The sequence below is a fragment of the Sinocyclocheilus grahami genome, unplaced genomic scaffold (assembly GCF_001515645.1).
Source record: "Sinocyclocheilus grahami isolate Dianchi unplaced genomic scaffold, SAMN03320097.WGS_v1.1 scaffold317.1, whole genome shotgun sequence".
Classification (NCBI taxonomy): domain Eukaryota; kingdom Metazoa; phylum Chordata; class Actinopteri; order Cypriniformes; family Cyprinidae; genus Sinocyclocheilus; species Sinocyclocheilus grahami.
This window is the reverse complement of record NW_015505496.1, coordinates 1,100,219-1,121,524: the sequence shown is the minus strand read 5'-3', so window position 1 is coordinate 1,121,524 and position 21,306 is coordinate 1,100,219. Positions and strand designations below refer to the sequence as shown.

Below are 21,306 nucleotides of genomic sequence, written 5' to 3'. Positions count from 1 at the left end.
AGGCTCAACACAATAGAATCATAATAAGCTCCAGACAAATCATAGAACAAAACATTCCAAGAAACATAAAATAAATGAAATAACAAAAAAATACATAATTACAACGAATTATATAATACAAACAAATTAAGTAGTTTTACTGCTTTTGGATTTTTCATTTTACTAAGAGCATCTGAGAAGTATTTTAGATCAATTTGAAACACAATAAACAAAGGCGGGGATTTAAAATATCTACATTTATGGATAAAGTATAAGTTTAAGAGAACTTGTTCAAAACGATTCAGTGAAGATTTGACGTTAATTGTATGTGCCAAAGATCAGTTTGCTTCATTTTGCTAATAAAAACATACGTTATTTAGAAACTAAATAATTATTTTTTTACTAAAACGTCTATTATTTTGCCATTAAAGTAACTTTTCGCCAAATCTTCGGTTCACTCGTAATGATCTAACATCGTTTCTCTGATCATTACGAAAAAACCCGGCTTTCCTTTAACTCGCACCTCTCACACGGCTCGAGTCCTAATCAAATCGTTCATTTCAGCTTTGCTGTTGAACATGCTGTTTCATTGAAAAGATCCGACTCAAATGAACGATTCGTTCACGAAGCAGACATCGCGAACTTCCGGTCAGCTGATAGTGTGTCATAGGTGTTAGCAAACGAAAGTTCTGTGGCTCCAAACTGCTCCGTCCACTGACACCACACACACCACACACCGCCGCGGTCATGGGAGAAAACGAGGAAAGCCAAATAATCGAGCACCACGATGATGAGGAGATGGAGAAGATGCGGACGCCGAGGAATCACGCGCGTTCCTTTCTGGAGAGCGTCGCGTCGTCGGAGAGCGTCGGATACAGTAGCACGCAGTCATCGCATCGCCTGCTCGCCTACAGCGATGCGCTCCTCTCCATCATCGCCACTGTAATGGTGAGGAAACCCCCAGACAGCCTTTCGACCTTCATTTCTACTGACCTCCACATGACAAACCGCTCTCGTTTTCAATGAGTCTGTTCTCTCATGCATGTTTAAAAGGTGTCATGATTTTTTGTGTTCACAGATATTGCCTGTTGCTCATACAAAATTTCAGGATAATGAGGTGAAAAAGTATATTATGCTACCCTTCCAGGAATAGCTCAACCAAAAATGAAAATGTAGTCTTTATTTACACACCCTCATGTTGATCTGTGTGACTTCCACAGAAGGCAGACAAACACAAAAGAAAGGGAAATGTCTGTTGTCTATGTTTGTGTTCCAGAGAAGAAAGAAAGTCTTGTTGGTTTAGAGCAGTGGTTCTCAACTAGGGAGCCGGGGCCCACTAGGGGTCCTCAGCACACTTCCAAGAGGGCAGCAGGACAATTGAAATCTATTGGCACTACTGCTTTCTGTTAATGAAGTTTGAAAATGAGTAGCATTGTCATGCAGATGTTTCAGAAATACCTTGAGGGCCGTAAAATATTGTCTCTGACAGTGAGGGAGGGTCCTTGTTTGAGGACCGCTGCCTGGTTTAAATATACATGAGGGTGTATAAATCATTTTTGGGTGAACCGTTCCTTTAGGAATACAAATTAAACACAAATGTTGTATTTTTATCTCCTAACTGATCTCTCTCTCTTCAGGAACTGAAACAGAGCATTCAGGCTTTGCTCACCACCAAGATTGCTGTCTACTTGATGACTTTTTTGATTGTCACTGTTGCATGGGCTGCACATATCCGGTGAGAGCCCTCAAGCACTACACGTCTATCAAGTATTCATTTCATGTAACTGCTGTCTTCATTCATTTGCATAAAGATTTCATTTAAGCATTTGGTTTTAGGTTGTTTCAAGTCATCGAGCGCATTGACGACACTCTTGCACTGCTTAACCTGGTGAGAACACCAACTAAAGTGTTCCTAATGAATGTAAAGTACCTGTGTATTCATGTTTAAAGTGTATAATGACTTTGAAACATCACATCTCTGTTCTATTCCAGGCATGTATGATGCTTATAACCTTTCTACCATACACAGTGAGTCATTCTACTGATGTTTTGAAAGATTGCTTAGTTTAGCACAATTTGACTTATGTACAGTACTTTACTTTTACCTCCTCTTTAAGTGAAATAAAAAATCTGCCTGTTTATGACTGTTTTTTTGTTTGTTTATCTTGTTATAGTTCTCTCTCATGGCAACATTCCCTAGTTATACTCTTGGCATCCTGCTATTCTGTGCTTGTGTCATGGTGATTGGTTTAATTCAGGTGAGAACGCTTGCATGTCTGAATAACATTGCCAGCATAAGATGCTTTGAGGGTTTTTTTACAGTCATGTTTTTTGTTTTTAGGCCATGATTGTCTTGTATGGATTCAGCCGTCCTTTCTTCCTCAATGATCAGATCCAAATGTCTGAGAATCAGGCTTATTACAAGCGACGCATCCTTGAAGTCATCATGAGGGTTCCTATCATGTGTCTGTTTGCCAGCATATTTTCATTCATCTTTATCCCACTGGTACAGGACTTTATTTATTAGTACAAACAAAAGCAGCCAATTACAGTGTTTATATAAATACAACAAGTGTATTTGCTGATAAAATTCTATAGTTTGTTTTATTATGTAAATACATAATTTAACCAAACTGTATTTTATCACATACATTATAACCTGGACCACAAAACCAGTCATAAGGATCAATTTTCAGAAATTGAGATCTATACATCATATACACGCTGAATAAATAAGCTTTCCATTGATGTATGGTTTGTTAGGATAGGACTAATATTTGGCCGAGACACAACTATTTGAAAATCTGGAATCTGAGGGTGCAGAAAAATCAAAATATTGAGAAAATCGCCTTTAAAGTTGTCCAAATGAAGTTCTTAGCAATGCATATTACTAATAAAAAATTAAGTTTGGATATATTTACGGTAGGAAATGTACAAAATATCTTCATGGAACATGATCTTTACTTAATGTCCTAATTATTTTTGGCATAAAAGAAAAATCTATAATTTTGACCCATACAATGTATTTTTGGCTATTGCTACAAATATACCCCAGCGACTTAAGACTGGTTTTGTGCTCCAGGGTCATATATTTTAATTAATACTTTTTATTTCTATATGTTTCCTCTGGCAGTCCTACATCATTTTGGCTGTTGTCATATTCCTGCCTTACATCTCTCAGTGTTTAAAATGGATCCGGAGTAAAGCCATCGGCGGTGAGAGCAAAACCTTTACTTTACTCTCTTATTCTTATATTGGATACATGTTTTATCATTGTTCATACACTACTGTTCAAAAGGTTGGGGTTAGGTGGGATTTTTATTCAAATGTTTTTGAAAAGTCACTTATGTTCACCAAGGCTGAATTAATTTGATCAAAATATTATGAAATATTATTACAGTTTAAAACAGCTGTTTTCTATTTGAATGCATTTTAAAATGTCATTTATTTCTGTGATTGCAAAGCTGAATGTACTCCCGTCTTCAGAAATCATTCTAATATGCTGATCTGGTGCTCAAGGAACACTTCTTATTTTTATCAGTGTTGAAAACAGATGTGCTGCTTAATATTTTTGTGGAAACAGTGATGCATTCTTTAATGAATAGCGTTTATTTGAAATGGAAATCATCATTCAGTGCATTCTTGCTTAACAGATGTATTCCTTTTGTTTGTTTGTTTTTTTAAATCCCAAACTTTTGAACTGTAGTGTCATTGGAGTTACTGTAATCTGCATATCATCACTTTTTTTAACGAACTCAGGTCAGGTGGAAGACAGTCCAGATTCAGTGCCCTTCTACACCTACCACCCCAGTGAACCTTTGAGTAAAGAGCGAGTGGAGGCCTTCAGTGACGGGGTGTATGCAATCGTAGCCACACTGCTCATCTTAGACATTTGGTTTGTATCCCTCCAAAGCAATTCTGTCATTACTGGAGCTTACAAAGAATTTGCACTGTGCTTCTCTTTAGTACATCATTTGAAACACCTTGTTAAAACCAGTATTATATCACAAAGGTAACTAATAGATTTGAGAGCTTAAAGGGGTCATATGATGCGATTTCAAGTTTTCCTTTCTCTTTGGAGTGTTACAAGCTGATTGTGCATAGATAAGATCCCTGAAGTTGCAAAGACTAAAGTCTCAAAACCAAAGAGATATTCTTTATCAAAGTTAAGACTCTGCCACGCCCCCCTAAAACGGCTCGTTCTAACACGCCCCCTGAACCTAGGAGAGGAGGTAATTCTGACTTTGCTATGACAATCTGGTGCTTCTGAATCAGGTACTGTTTTGTTATTAGTTTAAGTATTTGCTATTGACTGTTCAAATGCGGAGTTTTGCGCATCGTGTGTATGTGTGTGTGTGTGCGAGCGAGAGCGAGAGAGAGAGAGAGAGAGACATCACAGTGGAGTCAGCTGTCTTAACCGTGGCTTGTGTACTGCAAACACATAACAGCTTCATCAGCGTGTCTGTCACGCGACTCTGTTCCCCTTTCGGTCTCTGTCTTTACATTTATTTTGAAAGATGAAGCTTGCGATTATGGTAAGGGGCGTTACATTTCCGACGAGTGCTTGCGTTGTTCGGCCAATCACAATGCACTGGGTCAGCTGGCCAATCAGAGCACACTGCGCTTGTCGGAAGGAGGGACTTTGTAGAAAACTAAGCGTTTGAGAGAGGCGGGGCATAGAGGACCTACAATAATGTACAGTATTTGAAAAATGTGTTTTTTTTTACATTAAAGCATGTCAACATATTCTGTTACACCAAATACACATAAATAATGATCTTTTAAAAAAGCATCATATGACCTCTTTAATAAACTATCTTCTTTACACAGTGAAGGCAACGTACCTGATCCGTCTGTGGTGAAGAAGGAGTTTGACAACAGCCTCATCGATGCGCTTCAGGAGTATGGTCCCGAGTACCTGGCTTACTTCGGTTCCTTCGCCACCGTCGGCCTGCTGTGGTTTGTTCATCACTCGCTCTTCCTGCATGTGACAAAGGCCACTCGCCTCATGGGCCTCTTCAACACGTTCTCGCTGGCCTTCGTGGGCGGCCTGCCGCTCGCTTACCAGCTCACGCATGAATTTCCCAGAGGCTCCCGCAATGAGCTGGAGGCCGTGCAGATCAGCTGCGTCATCATCTTCTTCGCCGGTCTGTTCCAGCTAGCGATGTGGGTGACGGCACTTTTCACGGAGCGCGAGACATTGCACCCGTATGTGCGCTACGGCGGTCGAGAGCACACCTTTATGTTGGCCAAGCTCTCGCTCTACCCCTGCGTGGCGCTCGGGACCTTCGTCTTCACCTGCGTCCTGAGCCGCTTCAGCACATCCATCTTTCACATGATGGAGATTGGCGTACCATTTGCTTTTCTTTTACTGAGGTTGCTGGTCCGTGTGGCGCTGGCGGTGATCAGATTGCTCTTCTGTCCTGCGAGGAACGATTTGGATAGTGTTCCAGTAGAGGAAGAGGACTCACAGCTGCCCATTAATGATATAGTGGCTTAGCAGTGAATGGAGAAGAAAACGCCTCAATGTTTGACGTAAAATCAAGGTTAGGCTAGAGCACTGCAGAAGACGTCCATATCGGTCAAATCTCTTTTAGTATAATAAACTGTGGAAGTGATTGGTCTTCATGATGAGTCTTCAATGTCATAGCAGTGGTCCGAGAAGAGCTGAAGAGTTTTTGTTCTCCTTACAGTACAGAAATGCACAAAAGTGTTGTTGGTTTTTTTGCCTCTTAATGTTTTTATTAGCATGTTAAAACATTGTATTTATGTTTTTATGTACATATTTAAATGTGAATTACATAACACTTCATTCACACAGTAAGAACTACAAACGTTTTTTAGGTTATGTTGGTTTTAATATTACAAGTATATTCTTGTTTTTAATTTGAATTACTTTTGCACGTAATTTGTGGTTTTCTTCTGGAACGGCAATTCAGGTCTTGGTATGTTCTAGTGGAGGAAATCTTTCGTATAACTGCATAAACGTCCAAAACAACATATATTAGGTTGAGGCGAATGCTCGGTCAAGGTTTTTGTAATGCTCTACATAAATCTATTCTTCATTTCATGTGACGACAAAACTGCTGATGCACCTTATATTAAATAATGACATTAATATTGCACTTACAGTCTGATCTGAATGGAGCATATAGAGATAATTAAGATGCGTAAGGCATTATAAGATGTTTTGATTGTTTTTGTAGCATTTGAGATTGTTTTGTTAGTATTTCATCTAAATGTCATTACCATACTGCAAGATGTTATGTAAAGTGCACTTGTTTTTAATGGTCATTTTAAGTTATTTTCTTTTTTAATACCTTCATATTAGCAGTCTGTTTTGGGAACTACTGTAGATGTGTCTGCTCACATGTTACTGTTTAACAACAAACAAAGATACAATTTTGAGAATAAACTCAATTGCTGCTTGCAGAAGTACTTTTGGTGGCAGATTGAAATCACGTAATGAATGTGACCACAGAGAGTAAGTCAAAACAAGTGAAGTTTATTCACCAAGTGTAGCATTGCAATAATAATAATTCTTACATTTATTCAGTATTTCCCATAAACTTATTACTTTTTTTGTCTTCTGGTAAATATTTACTATTGAAAACTCATAAAAAACAAATCTGAAAATCAAACAGAGACATAAATAAAGGTTCCTTTTTTGTTTTTAAACAAATTTGAAACCCATTTTCAGCTAAATTTCTGTACAATATAAGCTTGCACAATATTATGTGTTGGGTAACGTTGTAACTTAAATTGTACAGCAGCTCTAAAAAAACCTAAATTGCTAATACAATTATGACATCCACAAAATCAGCTGTAGACATCTAGAGGTGCATTCTCTTTTTGGTCTGATAGAATTCATATTACTTACAAACACACCATTCTCACATGACTGCATCTACTGGACAGCAGATGTGAAGGAAAGGAACATGTAAACCTATTGCAGAAATGAATGAATAAGGTAGGGGTCACACTTACTGTGTTTTTTGTTTAGGTTTTACAATGCAGCTATTGCCAACTGGTCCCAAACTACACTACTGAGGCCCGATGTGCAATTAGGGCAAAGGTCACCGGTTATTACAAATCCACTTCTTTTAACTAAAAGCCTAAAAATGTCTGATGATAACCTGCAGTAATGTTACTTTTGTTCATGTAAGTGCCGAAATTATTCAATCTCATAGGATTTTATTGGTCTCTACTGTAAGATTATAGCATTTGACAATATCAATCGTGGTTTAACCATTTTTTTTACAGCAAAATTACCAGTGCTTTGGTACACATTAGTTTGGTAAAGAATTCAGAAAGATTTCAACAAATGAAAATGAAAATTCAGGTTTTAAAAACAAGAGCAGCTAAAAACCAATATAGCAGGGAGGATACTACAAACAAAAAAAATAAAAAGCGCATAAATAATTTTGTGTAAATCTAAGAACGTTTACATGTTTTCAAATATTGAATATCTACTCAAAGCACCAGTTTTTTATATTAAAACCTGAAAAGCTAATTGAATCTTTCGACTCGCGTAGTTAGTACAGTGCAACTAAAACCAATGGTCACGGAGGGGAACACAGCAAATCACCTTCTCAAAAAAGGCTGTTTCTCTCCCCGAAAACAATCCGCTCAAGTTATTCTCCACCCCTAGAGAGGTTTAGTCATGCTGGATTTAAGAAAATAAGACAAGTCTTTTTGCATATCATAATCATAACTTCCTATTATATAGAATTTGTTAAACCATATATATTATTTTAATAAATGTATAATCTCTATATATGATCTAGTGTATAATATCTATGTACAACAATACATATGATGATATGTACACACAAGTGAGTTGTTCCAGCGCTCACACTAACACACTGAGTAATGTGAAAGGGAAAGAGAACATGGCTATTTTAAGCAGTAACAGTAGGACTTACAGACATGCTTCTGTTTTAGACTCGTTGTTTTGTAATGCTTTGAGTTTAGGACCCCCGTTATAAAGTAAGCTCACACTAAAATGTTAAGCGTGGAATTATGGCATCTCAAAAACTGAAAGTCACCATCATGAGTTATTGCGTTCGCAAAGCAAATCACGCGCTCATAACATCAGGCCAGAATCACAAAATCAGTGCAATGATGTCACTCCGCTGAAGCCCCCTTCATATAGTGCTACACATTCACTTACCATGTACTTGGATCTTTTGTTTTGCATGTTTGTTGATTGGAAGACCTTTGATGTTGATTTCCCAGACAGTGGCTCTGATTAAGAGAACCGTGTCGCCCCCCCTGCGGTCATTTTCCTCCTTCATTTGGTGAGTTTCTAATGGGTTGAAAGTGAGAGTTTGGTTTGCAGCAGGCGTCACTCTCCCTCACTGAACGGGAGCTCCTGTGGTCGGTTGAGAGTGTGCTCGTGCCATCACAGTCATGGGTGAATGCTTAGAGAGTTCAACAGGACATGATCTGGCTTTGTGGGGACGTCTGTCATTGGGCTTCTTCCACAGCAGGGGGCAGCATGCCCTTTTCTCCTAAGTGGTTGCGCAGCGTATTGAAGATGCTGAGTTGCTGCTCTGGTTGCAGAACAAGCAACTGCTGTAAAACCTTACTGGGGTTCGGCCCCCTGGGGAAGGGAAAAATGACGGAGGGTCAAACATGCTTCCTGTGTGCAGACCACTGGGATTACAGAAACACCAAACATGGAAGTGCCAATACGCTAAACAATACAGAAAATGCTAAAAAAAAAGATTTTTGCAATATACACCAAACATAAAAATCTATCGAGAGTGTGCTCGTGCCATCACAGTCATGGGTGAATGCTTAGAGAGTTCAACAGGACATGATCTGGCTTTGTGGGGACGTCTGTCATTGGGCTTCTTCCACAGCAGGGGGCAGCATGCCCTTTTCTCCTAAGTGGTTGCGCAGCGTATTGAAGATGCTGAGTTGCTGCTCTGGTTGCAGAACAAGCAACTGCTGTAAAACCTTACTGGGGTTCGGCCCCCTGGGGAAGGGAAAAATGACGGAGGGTCAAACATGCTTCCTGTGTGCAGACCACTGGGATTACAGAAACACCAAACATGGAAGTGCCAATATGCTAAACAATACAGAAAATGCTAAAAAAAAAATAATACACCAAACATAAAAATCTATCTATCTATCTATCTATCTATCTATCTATCTATCATAAAATAGGAAACATTTTATGCAAAAGTATACAACATATACTGAAGCTGTACAGTGGACTAAAATAATATAAATAGATCAAATAAAATATGAATATGTTTGTTTAGACATCATTTCCACTCTAAACCACTGCCACGACATGATCATGTGAATGCCGGTTTAGACGTGTCTTTTAAAATTTTGTTACATTTGTGGGTCAAAGTTACTCAAATTAATGGAGCATATCACATACATTTGTCTTTATGACATTGGGATTATTCAATTGAAGATGCACAGTCTCAATAGATTTCTTTGATTTGAATTGAGTCACCTAAATTAAGAAAGGTCAGACTGTCTGTCATAGTTTGACTTAAACCATGTGTTATGTTCAAGGTAATTACTTATAAAGTTACAGCCCACTCATGAGTATCTACTTCATTGGCCAAAGCCAATGTTTACACACATTTGGCACATTTTGGATCCTGTGTCAAATTCTCCCATAAACATTTTTATTTAATCTTTCGAAAGGAAAAGGTGTAACCAAATGAGTTGAGAGGTCACCTGATAAAACTTGTTATGTAAACATGAACGAACGTTGCCATCAGATACTGACAGTCAAAACGATCCATTATACCACCATGACCAGGAATGGTGTCCGCGAAGTCCTACAAAATGAAAAATCACAAGCTCAGTGTCACGCTCACTCAAAGTAGGTACAGACTGTAAGATCCAAATTCAAGTGTTTATGTGTGACTGCTGCTGAATGTGAACTAACTTTGATCTTGAAAGCTCGTTTGAAGCCACTGGCAAAGAATCCACCAAATGGTCCGATCAGAGAGGCGAACGTAGAGAGCGCAATACTGTGGATCTGAAATGGGTAAAGGTTCACCGTTTTCTGCAGACACAAGAAAGATGTAGACATCATTACATTACAAAACGATTATCATTTCGAAGGATTTAGGAATAAGACAACCCCTCTCAAATATTAGATATTAAGCAGCAGAGCTGTATTAGGCCACAATCTCTTAGCTGTTACAGTATGTAGTTTTGCCCCGTCATCTACTCACCCATCTAACTGCATTCTGCACCACTGCAGGAAGTGTGTATTCCTGTATCATGAAGAGATTTGAGGGCTCACACTCCACCGCAAAACGGTTCGTCTCACTGTTGTATTCCACTGGACAAACAAAGTACTGGTACTGGGATAGCAGGTACGCAAACTGGAATAGGAGGTTTTAGTTGTCACACAATTTAGTGATATAACAGTTGTTTGTGTTGCTTGAAGGTAGGGTGAGCATACAACATACAGATACATCTTAACTGGGACATATCTGCCTAAAAATGTACTAAAAAGTCCAGGTTTCATACTTGAAAAGAAAAGTAAGGCATTGTACATAATCGGTTAATCGAGGTGTGTTACAAAGTGTAATCTACACAGAACGGTCAGAGCAGTGCAAATACATGTACATATAATGTATGAGAGGATACCAAACCCCTTACATTTTAGACAATTTAGAAATCCTGGCCAGGACATGTCCAAGAAAAAAAAAGGATGTATGGTCACCCTACTCAAAGGTCTAATGGTGACTTACAAAGAAACTGAAGACCACTGTTGCAAAGAATCCCCCAATGAATCCTTCCCAGGTTTTTTTTGGGGAGAGCTGCGAGAGAGCAAAGAGGTTTGAGATGAGATAATTTTCACCCACAATGGATTCAATTATGGAAATGTAGTCATCAGTTCAGAAAATTAAGGGACGGAGAATGTTTATCACTAATGTTTAGTGCTGCGAGGAAACATCTACCATGCAAAGGTTCACAGGTTCACCTTAATCAGTGGAGTTCTTCCAAAAAAGAAGCCAAACAGGTAGGCCATGATGTCATTACAGATTACAATAGAGATGGGAACAATAAACCTAGAGAACAAATTACAGTTTCATTTTACAAACACATACTGTAGGAGAGAAGAAATTGTGCAGACAACGGGAGAAAAGAAAGTTCAAGTTAGTTTCATTTACTTCAGTTAATTATTTTAGAGAATTAGAATGTAAATTTGAATAAAGTTAAAGGGGTCATATGATGCGTTTTAAATTTTTCCTTTCTCTTTGGAGTGTTACAAGCTCTTGGTGCATAAAGAAGATCCGTAAAGTTGCAAAGGCTAAAGTCTCAAATCCAAAGAGTTATTCTTTATCAAAGTTAAGACTTCTCCACGCCTACCTAAAACGGCTCGTTCTAACACGCCCCCACACATCTACGTCACGATGTGGGAAGATTTGCATAACACTGCCCAAATGTTAACGCAAAGAAAGAAGGCTCAACTTTTATTCTTGCTGTAGTATTGTTGTTGCTGCCACCGCCATGTCATGGAGACGCTGTGTTTCGTTGTGAAAGCGAAACCACTTTGGCAGACAATATCCGCTTCGTCATGCCTAGAGATGATCCGTGTTGGTCGCTGAGGAAATACATCAACTTCGCGCTGTGGATCGCCGGATCGGCTTTCACCGTGGACGAAGCGGAGTCCAGCCCGGGGTTATCACATGTGGTTGCCGCAAGCCCGCCCCCTGCGCCGTTCTCAAGCCCACCGGCCGCAGCTCACTCTAGCCCTCCGTGTGATGCTGTGTTTCGTTGTGAAAGCGAAACTACTTTGTTTGGTCTTCCAAAAGAGGACACAACTAGAAATCAGTGGTTAAGTTGTACACTTTGGCAGACAATATCCGCTTCGTCATGCCTAGAGATGATCCGTGTTGGTCGCTGAGGAAATACAACAACTTCGCGCTGTGGATCGCCGGATCGGCTTTCACCGTGGACGAAGCGGAGTCCAGCCCGGGGTTATCACATGTGGTTGCCGCAAGCCCGCCCCCCTGCGCCGTTCTCAAGCCCACCGGCCGCAGCTCACTCTAGCCCTCCGTGTGATGCTGTTTCTCGTTGTGAAAGCCAAACTACTTTGTTTGGTCTTCCAAAAGAGGACACAACTAGAAATCAGTGGTTAAGTTGTATTTACAACACTGTTCCAGAACACTTCAACTCAAATATTCAGATGTGTGCAGCACATTTTATGGAGGACTGTTTCCTGATCCTGGTAGAGTAGACTACAATGCCAGCTGTTCTGACTCAAAGACGCAAGTTTTTTTTCATATTTAAAGGATTTGCCACTGATGATTCAAACGTGAGTTTTGAGCAGTGTAGAGTAGCGCTTGTTGTTTGCCATTTCTCCGGTCACAAATGCAGACAGAGTTTTATGTCTACACGGACAGTATAAAAGACAGTATATGTAAATATAATCCGTAATTATGTCCCATACTGGATGCAACAAATGCCTCGTTTATAATGGGTTTTTCTGGTTTTGTCTCATCGCGCCGGCTGGACAGGGCATCACAATATAGTAAGGGGCGTAACATTTCCGTCTCACGCTTGAGGTATTCGGCCAATCACAACGCATTGGATAGCTGGCCAATCACAGCACACCTGGCTTTTCAGACCAATGAGCTTTGTAAAAATCGAACTGTTTCAGAAAGGCGGAGCATAGAGGAGAAACAATAATGTACAGTATGTGGAAAATAATGTTTTTTGAACCTTAAACCGCATAAACACATTTCATTGCACCAAATACACAAAATAAATGTTCTTTTTAGCAACATCATATGACCCCTTTAACTAAAAGATGAACAATTATGAATAGAAATTAGTATTTCTGCTCTCCCTTGAGCAGCTAGTTATCATTTTATCAAGTGGAACATCAGGAAACACAGAAATGCAGCTCGAGAAACTCAAGTAGGAGTGAGGTGAAACCTCAGACAGGTCTGTCAGGTCAGGTGGGCTTACCAGATCATTCCTTCAAACAGGTTCTGAATAACCAGATGTGACTGAGTCACCACAATCAACAAGGTCACATGGGTCCAAGCAAACTGGAATGGCAATAACAAACACACACACACACACACACACACACACACAAACAAAACGAGTGAACGGTTGAAATGTTATATACTCACTGAAACAATGATAATGCAAAGCGAGTTATGGCACATATCCAAACAAACACAATCACAGTGTAATTTATTGTGTTGAAATACAATTTTATTCACAAATGTTAATTCAGAAGTCTGTACTAAGACTATAAAATAAAAGTAAACATTCTAAATGTTTGACTACTGAGCGCTCAAGCAAACGTGGCTGTAACAAAAAGTATTTTGCTGCCGAGTGTTTCAGCAGCACAGTTTTTCAGTTCATGTGGAATGGGTGTGACCACACTCAAAGAAAGTGACATTTTGCTGACGTCAGAGGTTTGACTGAAACAAGTCACAATTTGTGACTATTATTAGAAATTCTGAACCACTGTAGCTCAACAGCACAACACTTCAGTTTCCAACCAGAAACTTACATCAAAACTATATGTGCATGTCTTGAAGGAAATATAAGTGCTAGCAAGGCAGCAGCTTCAATCAATAGAAAGCAGCATCAGAGCCACCATTTCTGATGTCATGACACTGACTACGTTTACATGGACATCAGTAATCTAATTATTTACCTTATTCTAAATAAGTTAATATTATGATTATGGTGTTTACATGAGTTGCTTTTAGAATATTCCTTTCGTGTTCCTGTTTTACATGTTATAGTACATAGTTCGATTAATGGCACACGTCATTACGTCCCACGTGACGCCATACGACGTCCCCTTCGTAATTTCACAAATAAACATAGTTCGTCTTCGTGATGATGCCATGTACAGTTTTGGGTGTTTCATTTTTAACTTTATGAAAGCTTCAAGTGCAGTTAATTATTTGTACGTGCATACAGACGATGGCGGTGTTGAAGCTCTTTTATTTGCCGTCAAACGGTTGAGCACTGCCGTGTGTGTATCCTGACGCAAAATGCGGCGAAAAGTCCAACACGACGGTAATAATGTGATTAAGGTGTTTACAATGTCTATACTGCACTTCAGTAATGTGACTAAAATAGGAATACTCCACATGTCTTAATTTGAATAGTGTTTACATCGATTATGACTTTAGCCAGATTAAGGTAATCAAAAATCTGTTTACATGGTAGATTCTTAATCAGAGAATTGTCTTAATCGTATTAAAAAAGTATTGTTGTCCATGTAAACGTAGTCACGGTGTCAGGTTTATGAGCCACTATCTTTAGAGTGCAATGAAAACATCAATAACATTTCATTATGCTAATAATTGCAAGAAAGGAGACCAATTCAGAATCCAAATTTTGCAAGGGCATCATCACAAGATACTGTAAATGCTGTTCTTTTGAAAAAAAAAAAAAAAGTATCACTGTTTCCTCAAAAAATATTTAGCAGTTACTTACAACTGTTTTCAGTAACGGCTGCTGAAAATTCAGCTTTGCCATTACAGGAATTAATTACATTTTAAAATATATTACAATAGAAAACAGTCATTTTAAATTGTAATAACATTTCACAATATTACTGTTTTTACTGTAGGTCTCATCAAATTAATGCAGCTTTGGTGAGCATAAGAGACTTTAAAAGAAAAGTGTGAAAAATCTTACTGACTTCGAACATTATTGTGTGTAGTTCATTTAAAAAATGGACACCTAATACTAAAATCACTATGTAAACGTAGTCACGGTGTCAGGTTTATGAGCCACTATCTTTAGAGTGCAATGAAAACATCAATAACATTTCATTATGCTAATAATTGCAAGAAAGGAGACCAATTCAGAATCCAAATTTTGCAAGGGCATCATCACAAGATACTGTAAATGCTGTTCTTTTGGAAAAAAAAAAAGTATCACTGTTTCCTCAAAAATATTTAGCAGTTACTTACAACTGTTTTCAGTAACGGCTGCTGAAAATTCAGCTTTGCCATTACAGGAATTAATTACATTTTAAAATATATTACAATAGAAAACAGTCATTTTAAATTGTAATAACATTTCACAATATTACTGTTTTTACTGTAGGTCTCATCAAATTAACGCAGCTTTGGTGAGCATAAGAGACTTTAAAAGAAAAGTGTGAAAAATCTTACTGACTTCGAACATTATTGTGTGTAGTTCATTTAAAAAAATGGACACCTAATACTAAAATCACTTACATTGCAAAATCTAAATGAAGTCTGTATGCTAAAAGGCCATGAATCCCGCATTTCTGGACCGGAATAAAAGTAATAAAAGTGCTGCCTTGCATACACTAAAAATAAATGTCATGCAATGACTCATTTAAACATTTAATACTTTCACTGACTCATTTAATACCTTCACAATGCTCAGTGTATGTAACGTAAACTCATTAAATGTGATAATATGACATATTATGACATGGGACTACTGAGTATACAAAGGCCCAACACATGATGCGCACATGACTGTGAATGAAATGAACAGTTTAGTTCTGGCTGGCATATAAATGACTGATACACACCATATAAAACTGCAGGCGGTAATGTTTCTTCACTAAACTCAGTACAAACATGCAGAAACCTGGAAAAAGCAAATAACATGCAGTTAATTTCCTACATAACAGGAGAAATTATAAATCTTATCACTGTTTACGGTATCATTTTGTATTCCATGTAAAGAAATGAATTTGAGACACAGCAGAGAAGCATTTTTTGTCTATTTTTGTTTTGGAAAGCTTCCATATCACTGTTATAACAGCAGCACACAGCATTATGGGATTTTTTTTTTGTACATTAACACATTTTTAGAACAAACACGCTGGAATATATCTTATACTGTATATTCTGGTTTCTATATACTCTATGATGATGACTATTAAGCTTTGCTAGAGAGAGAGAGCCAGGTTTAGTGAGAAGAAATGACTGCAGAGGGGGAGACCTGCGACAGCTGTGCTTTTATGGCCGTAACAGAGGAAGAGGTTCATGCGTCTTTGATCCTAAGTATGAACACACATCTACTGTACATATACTTTTGCAGTAGTGTCTTTGTCATGGCCCTGAGCTGGTCCGAACTCATGATGTTTTACACAAATTTGTGGAGCTCATGCAGTTTGAGTGATGCTGTCATTAAAGCAAAAGGGTGACACATCAAAAATTAAGACATTCTGAAATTCATGTTTATTTGTTTATTCAACTTTTCACTCTAAACCGTTAGCTACACAACACTCGAAGTTGTGCTATATATACACACTACTGTTCAAAAGTTTGGAGTTGGTAAGAATTTTGAATGTTTTTGAATGAAGTGCCTTATGATCACCAATGCTGCATTTATTGGATTAAATATACAGTAAATCGGTAATATTGTGGAATATAATAACAATGAAAACTGCCAAAATATATTTTAATTGAAAACAGCTAAGCTGTATTTTCAGCAGCCATTACTCAGGTTTTAAGTGTCACACGATCCTTCAGAAATCATTTTAATATGCTGTTTTGGTGCTCAAGATACATTTCTTATAATTACTTGTTGAAAATGGTTGTGTAGCTTCATACTTGTGGAAACCTTGGAACATTTTTTTTTTCAGGATTGATGATTATTTGTAACATTATAAAATATATTTACCGTCACTTTGATAAATTTATGCATGCTTGCTAATATAATAATAAAAAAAAAAAACTTTTGAACAGTAGTGTAGCTGCAGGTGAAGAGCTTGTTGGCATAGAGCAACAGCATATTTATATTAATCAAAGCATAAAAGCATATATTAAATATGGCAAAGTGACCAAGCATACAATCAACTTTCATGAAGTCATTTAATGTTTTGAATACCATTCAATATATATATATAATCTATAAACAATTTATAAACTATGCAAAAAAAAGCTAAATGTGCACTGTGGGCTTTTGAGCTAGAGTCATAAAAGTCTCTGATAGTCTCCGTGGAGAGTCTAATGCGAGCTGTCAGTTACACTCACCTGCCAAATACAGTGCAAAAGAAATAAACCGATGATAACGCACAAGAAACTGCAGAGGTTCCTCCCTTTGGACGAGTGCGCCGAAATAATCAGCCACTGTCTCTCCATAAAAGAAGTAGTTCACACAAATCAAGAAGTACCTGAAATACAAAGTGCTTTTGTGTCAAGATCTGAAGATTTGAGTGAAAGAAATGTATTTGATGGAAACAATACACGGCCCCTTTCAGCTGCTTGGCTGTCATCTTGTTTTGTTTGGACAAAGCCTGCAGGTGGGGTGTACTTTATGCTAGGTTCCAACATGGATGTGCACTTTGCTCAAGTCCAGTTAATCACTACTTCATCCATGATAAAAAGTGACTGGTAAAACGTGAGAGAGTGGGGGTGTGTTTGTTTGTAGTTCAGTGTGCGTACATGAATGTAAAACACATGAATCAGAAAGAATGGGGAAGGGTGGAGAGATAGGGAGAGTTAAGGGGTGAAAGGAAAGCATTTAACGGTAACTAGTCAGCATTTTACTTACCAGCTAAGAGTCCTAAACCACGGCAGATCATAGGAATGGTAAACTCTGTAGCCAATGGTTATAATTTCATGAAAACACTTGATTTGAACACCCATAACCTATAAAAGGATTATAAAAAAAAGTTAATAAATGTTGTAAAAGCTGAACACATTCAAATAGCGTTATTTCTTATTCGTTTCTGATTCCTACAAAGGTCAAACATCTATTTAAAACACTGTGGTGATTCATATCAACCTTTCATTGAAAATATTTACATTATGTCAAGTCAGGTAGGGTTACAAATTAACTAAATGACGGCACGTGGCCAAAAGGGTTTGTAGGAGGACAGCTGGGATGTTTTGTGAATGCTTTCTATAGTAACCACAAATGTTCGCTAGCCAGTGGTCAGTGTGTTTGTTTAGTTAATAGTGTTTGCATGGTACATATATGGTTTGTACTCATACTTACCACTAATATAAGCATAATGGGTCCCAAATAGATGATGAGGAAGAAGCCAATGATCATTGTCAATGACAATATGCCTCTTATCCACCAGTTTTTCCACCTGTTGAGATTTTTTATTTTTTTTAAATCAATTTGAATGCAGAAACCAAGAAAACTACAGTTTTGTAAGAAACCTGTCAGGACAGTTAAACAGTTTGTATAACAAAATACATTTATATGCGCTGGCAAATCCCCACTCACAACTATTAAGGGTATAGACAACATTTTCCCTTTGTGTTTACTTGGAAATGAACTAAAAGCCTGTGAAAGAGGTGGAAATGAAGCTGGGTCAAAGGTTTAACTGATGGCCCAGTGATTTCCCCACTGTTGAAATGTGGGTGTGTTTAACTGAATGAAATGGCATGAGCAGAATGATCTACTGTATAACAAAATGATAATGATTTCAGTTTGATTTAAGCTTCAATGTTGAACATTGACGATGTACAGTATTTATGATATTCTGAGCTTTGTGAGAACAAAATGGATGGGATAGATTTATGCTGATGGTGCCATAAATGTTATAAATGGGGCTCCATGAGAGATGTGAATACTTAGTTTTCTGGCCCAGAGTGTAATAAACTATTTGCAGGTGCCACAACTCATGCAAGCCACTGAAAAGAATGGGAGGGAATTTGTCAATGGATAGAAAGAGAAAGGGGAGGGAGAGGAAAAAAAAGTGCAACATCACAAAGTGTGGTGGGTAGCCAGGCGCCGGCATTCAGGCATTCGTTGGGCCAGCGCCTCTGCTTTTTTTAAAAAGAAGCTGCAGCAAATCCCACCAACAGAATAGCAAAACTGACAAGGATTAGGGTTGTTTCTAATAAAGATCCCGTTTAATCTCTTCGAGGGCCCATTACCCTGTCAACCGACCCCTCACCTCATCTGCAAATCAAATATCACTAGAGTCTCTTATTGATCCCAATTAAAAGTGAATACCTGTGCAATACACTGTGCTATGAGGTTATGTGTCAGCTTTCAAAGATTAACCGGATCAATTTTTACATGGCACTGATTTAACTAAAAAATCCTTCATGTGTGGAAAGTTTTTGTTGTTGTTGAGAATATTAGTGCACGGGTTTCCTATTTTCCCAGTGAAAACAGATTAAACCTGTTTGTGAAACCTCAGAGACTCATAGTTGCCCATGTGCATTGAACTGGGGCCTAAACATCCGGACAGGCACATAATGCCGACATAGATTGTTTGGGGAGTTGCACATGAGCTCAGTGCCATTGGGTACCTAGATGACAAGCCCTCCAGGGCTTTGTTGAGACACTGTGGAGTGTTATCAGTGGAAGGTGGCACGTCTGGTGTGTCCGCTTTGGAGTCGCCCTCCATTTCTCCTTCCCCTTCACCGGGAAAAGCAAGCCTGTCATCTCCATCTGCCTCCTGCAGAGTGTAAACACACACAGTGAGGGGAAAAAAAATAGATAATTAATGTACTGATTTCAAGGCAGATAATTATATACACTTAACAACACAACATACAGCACAAACAATTTTATTAGGGATGCACCGAAATTAAAATTCTGGGCCGAAACCGAAAATTCTGGCCAAAAAACAAAACAAAACCGAAAATGCTTTGCAATGATTATTTATTATTTTATTAAATAATATAAAGTACGCCTTCTTTCTTTGCATGAACATTTGGGCGGCGTTATGCAAATCTTAAAAAATAGTGAGGTAGATATGTGGGGGCGTGTTAGAACGAGCCGTTTTAGGGGGGCGTGGCAGAGTCTTAACTTGTATAAAGAATATCTCTTTGGATTTGAGACTTTAGTCTTTGCAAATGTACAGATCTTCTTTATGCACCAAGAGCTTGTAACACTCCAAAGAGAAAGGAAAAAATGAAATCGCATCATATGACCCCTTTAAATGATTGCAAAAATGAAATAATGAGCTACTTTTTAAAATATGAAACTACAACTACCAGTAGGTGGCAGCAAGTGACTGTCTTAATGAGTGAGTTGAATCCTTAAATCAACCGATTTGTTTAAAATGCTAATTCATTTAACTTAGCAAACGACTGTACTTATAGCCTGTTTGAACCATTTACTGGTCCGTGTAATGCTGAGAAACAAAACACTCTGTTGCTCGGAGACACATTGATGGGGCAAAACTGAATTTTGTGTCTGAAAGTTACTCAGTAACTTCTTGTTTATTGTACATTTGCCATCGTGCAGATATTCTGAAAAACAGGACTCTAGTTTGTGTGATAGGCTAACTCCTATATCGTAGGCATTCACTCATTCAATGCAGGGTTCGTTCATCCAATAAATTTCAATGACTTTTAAGGCAATATTTATGACCTAATGCTCCATTATTTTACACAAATGTTCAGATTTATCATAGCATATGCTAAAGAAAATTCAGGTACAGAAATTGAATAAACTGTAAATTAAAAACTGTAAATTCACTGTAAATTAAACAACAGATAAATTCTTAAAATTAAAGTTACAAAAGTTATTCAGTCAAGAGCAACGAGTGATTTTGTCTTTTGTTGTTAACATTAATTAACAATAACCAAAAGGCCTAATTAATTAACATGGTTAACATTAACATTTGGTATGAAAGTGACAGCAGCTTTTATACCTGTTGTCTGTCAGTCTGTGTTAAAGAACAAAAGAAAAAAAAATCACTCTGCTCAAATCTGCTCTTGACTAAATATCTTTTTCATATTTAATATGGATTAATATATAAATATAATCTAGATCTATGACTTTATACATCATAGTATTTTGTTCCTGAATAGTAGAAGCTACTGTTAGTTTTAGGCTAGTCTACCTGAAAAAGTTAAAACAGTTTGTTTCATTTGTATCCTTGTGCTATTGCTAGTAACTTGTTCATTTATTACTGACCGTTTAATTGTCTTTATGTAACATTATTTATTAAAATGCAAGGTTACTTGAGTCAGAAACAATGAAAACAATAACTTTTTCTTGAGGTGTTTGTGAGTTTGTTCATGTGTGGGCGCTGTGGATGTGACTGAGCGCCCAGAAAACTAGTTTGGAGCGCTTGAGTACCGACTGGTTTAAAAAGACGAGCAAATAATAAACTTTTGTGATGATGCAACACTGACCCGATTAGGCAAGTGACAGCTCTGTCAGCTGAGCTAAAGTCTTGTATGGCAGCATGCAGCAGCTCTCTTAGTGCAGATGAGATGATGCTGATGTGAGGCAATTTTAAGAGAGTGAGAGCGAGAAGAAGCGGTACAGCTGAACCACTCACGCTGTTTTTTCAAATGATTGACTTGATCTGATATTCTGTGTGAATCTTTTTAACTTATCTAACCTACATTGTATATTAAATAAATGTTTGCGGGAATTTTCCAA

General features: G+C 37.9%; 2 protein-coding genes across 2 annotated transcripts in view; one reads left to right on the top strand and one right to left on the bottom strand.

Annotated features, from left to right (window-relative positions):
• Positions 1-648: 648 nt before the first annotated feature.
• On the top strand, positions 649-6,654 carry LOC107602030 (endosomal/lysomomal potassium channel TMEM175). Its single transcript, XM_016294418.1, has 10 exons — positions 649-927; positions 1,058-1,096; positions 1,617-1,714; positions 1,816-1,867; positions 1,972-2,007; positions 2,154-2,237; positions 2,321-2,485; positions 3,113-3,194; positions 3,739-3,874; positions 4,810-6,654. The coding sequence occupies exons 1-10, from the start codon at positions 727-729 to the stop codon at positions 5,477-5,479; spliced, it is 1,563 nt and encodes a 520-aa protein (XP_016149904.1). The 5' UTR covers positions 649-726; the 3' UTR covers positions 5,480-6,654.
• Positions 6,655-8,752: 2,098 nt separating this feature from the next.
• Positions 8,753-21,306, bottom strand: part of cds1 (CDP-diacylglycerol synthase (phosphatidate cytidylyltransferase) 1) — a 28,680-nt gene continuing 16,126 nt past the window's right edge. Inside the window, exons 2-13 of the mRNA XM_016294419.1 lie at positions 19,215-19,363; positions 17,941-18,037; positions 17,494-17,591; positions 16,974-17,113; positions 15,521-15,579; positions 12,943-13,025; positions 10,949-11,036; positions 10,716-10,784; positions 10,191-10,343; positions 9,899-10,018; positions 9,685-9,788; positions 8,753-8,962 (exon numbers count right to left, since the gene is read on the bottom strand). Of these exons, the coding sequence (XP_016149905.1) occupies positions 8,827-8,962; positions 9,685-9,788; positions 9,899-10,018; positions 10,191-10,343; positions 10,716-10,784; positions 10,949-11,036; positions 12,943-13,025; positions 15,521-15,579; positions 16,974-17,113; positions 17,494-17,591; positions 17,941-18,037; positions 19,215-19,363 (1,296 nt within the window). The 3' untranslated portion in view covers positions 8,753-8,826. The remainder of the gene's footprint in view (positions 8,963-9,684; positions 9,789-9,898; positions 10,019-10,190; positions 10,344-10,715; positions 10,785-10,948; positions 11,037-12,942; positions 13,026-15,520; positions 15,580-16,973; positions 17,114-17,493; positions 17,592-17,940; positions 18,038-19,214; positions 19,364-21,306) is intronic.

Excerpts from the sequence above, each read along its gene's own strand:
- LOC107602030 (XM_016294418.1), top strand. The coding sequence starts at position 727 with ATGGGAGAAAACGAGGAAAGCCAAATAATCGAGCACCACGATGATGAG. Across the intron at positions 1,715-1,815 it reads GCATGGGCTGCACATATCCG|GTTGTTTCAAGTCATCGAGC; the intron begins GTGAGAGCCCTC and ends ATTTGGTTTTAG. Across the intron at positions 2,008-2,153 it reads TAACCTTTCTACCATACACA|TTCTCTCTCATGGCAACATT; the intron begins GTGAGTCATTCT and ends ATCTTGTTATAG.